The sequence below is a fragment of the Agrilus planipennis genome, unplaced genomic scaffold, assembly GCF_000699045.2.
Source record: "Agrilus planipennis isolate EAB-ADULT unplaced genomic scaffold, Apla_2.0 scaffold72, whole genome shotgun sequence".
In the NCBI taxonomy this organism is placed as follows: Eukaryota; Metazoa; Arthropoda; class Insecta; order Coleoptera; family Buprestidae; genus Agrilus; species Agrilus planipennis.
Window position 1 is genome coordinate 1125607 of NW_020439081.1, and position 1270 is coordinate 1126876.

Here is a 1270-nt window from a genome sequence, read left to right on the forward strand (position 1 = left end):
ATTTGATGAATTTGTCTTATTAAAACAAATATAATTTACCTATTTAATTTTTATTTTAAATTTTAATTTTCATAGAGCTTTTAGTATAGTCTTTTCTATTTTCTCCAAAGTAAATGTTAATTATTACCAAATTTGTCAAACAAACAATTTTCTTTTTGTAAAATCTGCAAGGTAATAAAAATGTTTATATTCCATCAACGATAACTGAAATATATTACTTTATTGAATAAATTTTTGGCTGTTTTCTATTCTTCAAAGTTCAGTTACATTCAATTGCTCATAAGTTCATGAGTATCGGTATATTAGTAGCACACATATTTAAATCAACATCATAATTACCCTTTTCCAGTAATATTGAATGTTCCTGTTCATATTCTTTTGACAATTTGTATTCCATAAGTTTCTTTAAACGGATGTGTGAACAGGCATTCAGATTTCATTCTCATTTCCGACAATAGTTCGACATCGTCCGTGCAAAAAATTTAATTGCTCTTCAATAGTTGTTCGGCATTTTAATTGGCAAATTTCTCTTTCAATTTTATTTAATTGATTAATGAAATCGTGATGCCTATCATTCTCGTCACAAATGCTCCACTTTGATTATAATGCTAAAGCAATACATCTTTATATTAAATTCAGTAAGTAACATAAGTCTAAAAAAGACTTCAACCCTTCGGAGGGCATATAAAGATATGGGAAAATTTGCTATATTTAAGTCACAGTTCACGCTATGATTATAGGTACAGTCAAACTATCAAAAAAAGCATTACGACTTATCTAATTACAGCTTTTGGTAGTCATTGTGGTATTTCTACAAACGGTGCTAGCTGATCCTAAAGCGGATCCCGTTGCTTCACCTGAACCTTGGAGATCAGGATGGGGAGGTTATCGCGGTTATGGCGGTTGGGGTTACAGACCGTACTATAGACCATATGGATATGGCGGTTACGGCCGAGGATGGGGAGGTGGATATGGGAGAGGATACGGATACGGAAAGGGATGGGGTTGGGGAAAATAATGACGAAAGGATTCACGGCAAAAAGGCGATAACGGAGAGTTTATTGTAATAATTTATACAAGATACTGTCTTTTTTACAAAAAATAAAGCAGTTCTATGTTTTATTACCATCTTTCATTGTACAATCTCAAATAAATAATTTCCTTTTTCATTAAATTTAAATACAAAATGCAAATACTTTATTGATTTGTTACCTGTTTAATTAATTATATTTACTTAAGAATAAAATATTTTTTAAGAAAAACTTGCAGG

At 30.7% G+C, this 1270-nt stretch overlaps 1 protein-coding gene across 1 annotated transcript in view; it reads left to right on the top strand.

Annotated features, from left to right (window-relative positions):
- Window positions 1-1122, top strand: part of LOC108733171 (neuropeptide-like protein 31) — a 10494-nt gene extending 9372 nt beyond the window's left edge. Inside the window, exon 2 of the mRNA XM_018464232.1 lies at window positions 788-1122. Within this exon, the coding sequence (XP_018319734.1) occupies window positions 788-1018 (231 nt within the window). The 3' untranslated portion in view covers window positions 1019-1122. The remainder of the gene's footprint in view (window positions 1-787) is intronic.
- Window positions 1123-1270: the final 148 nt, after the last annotated feature.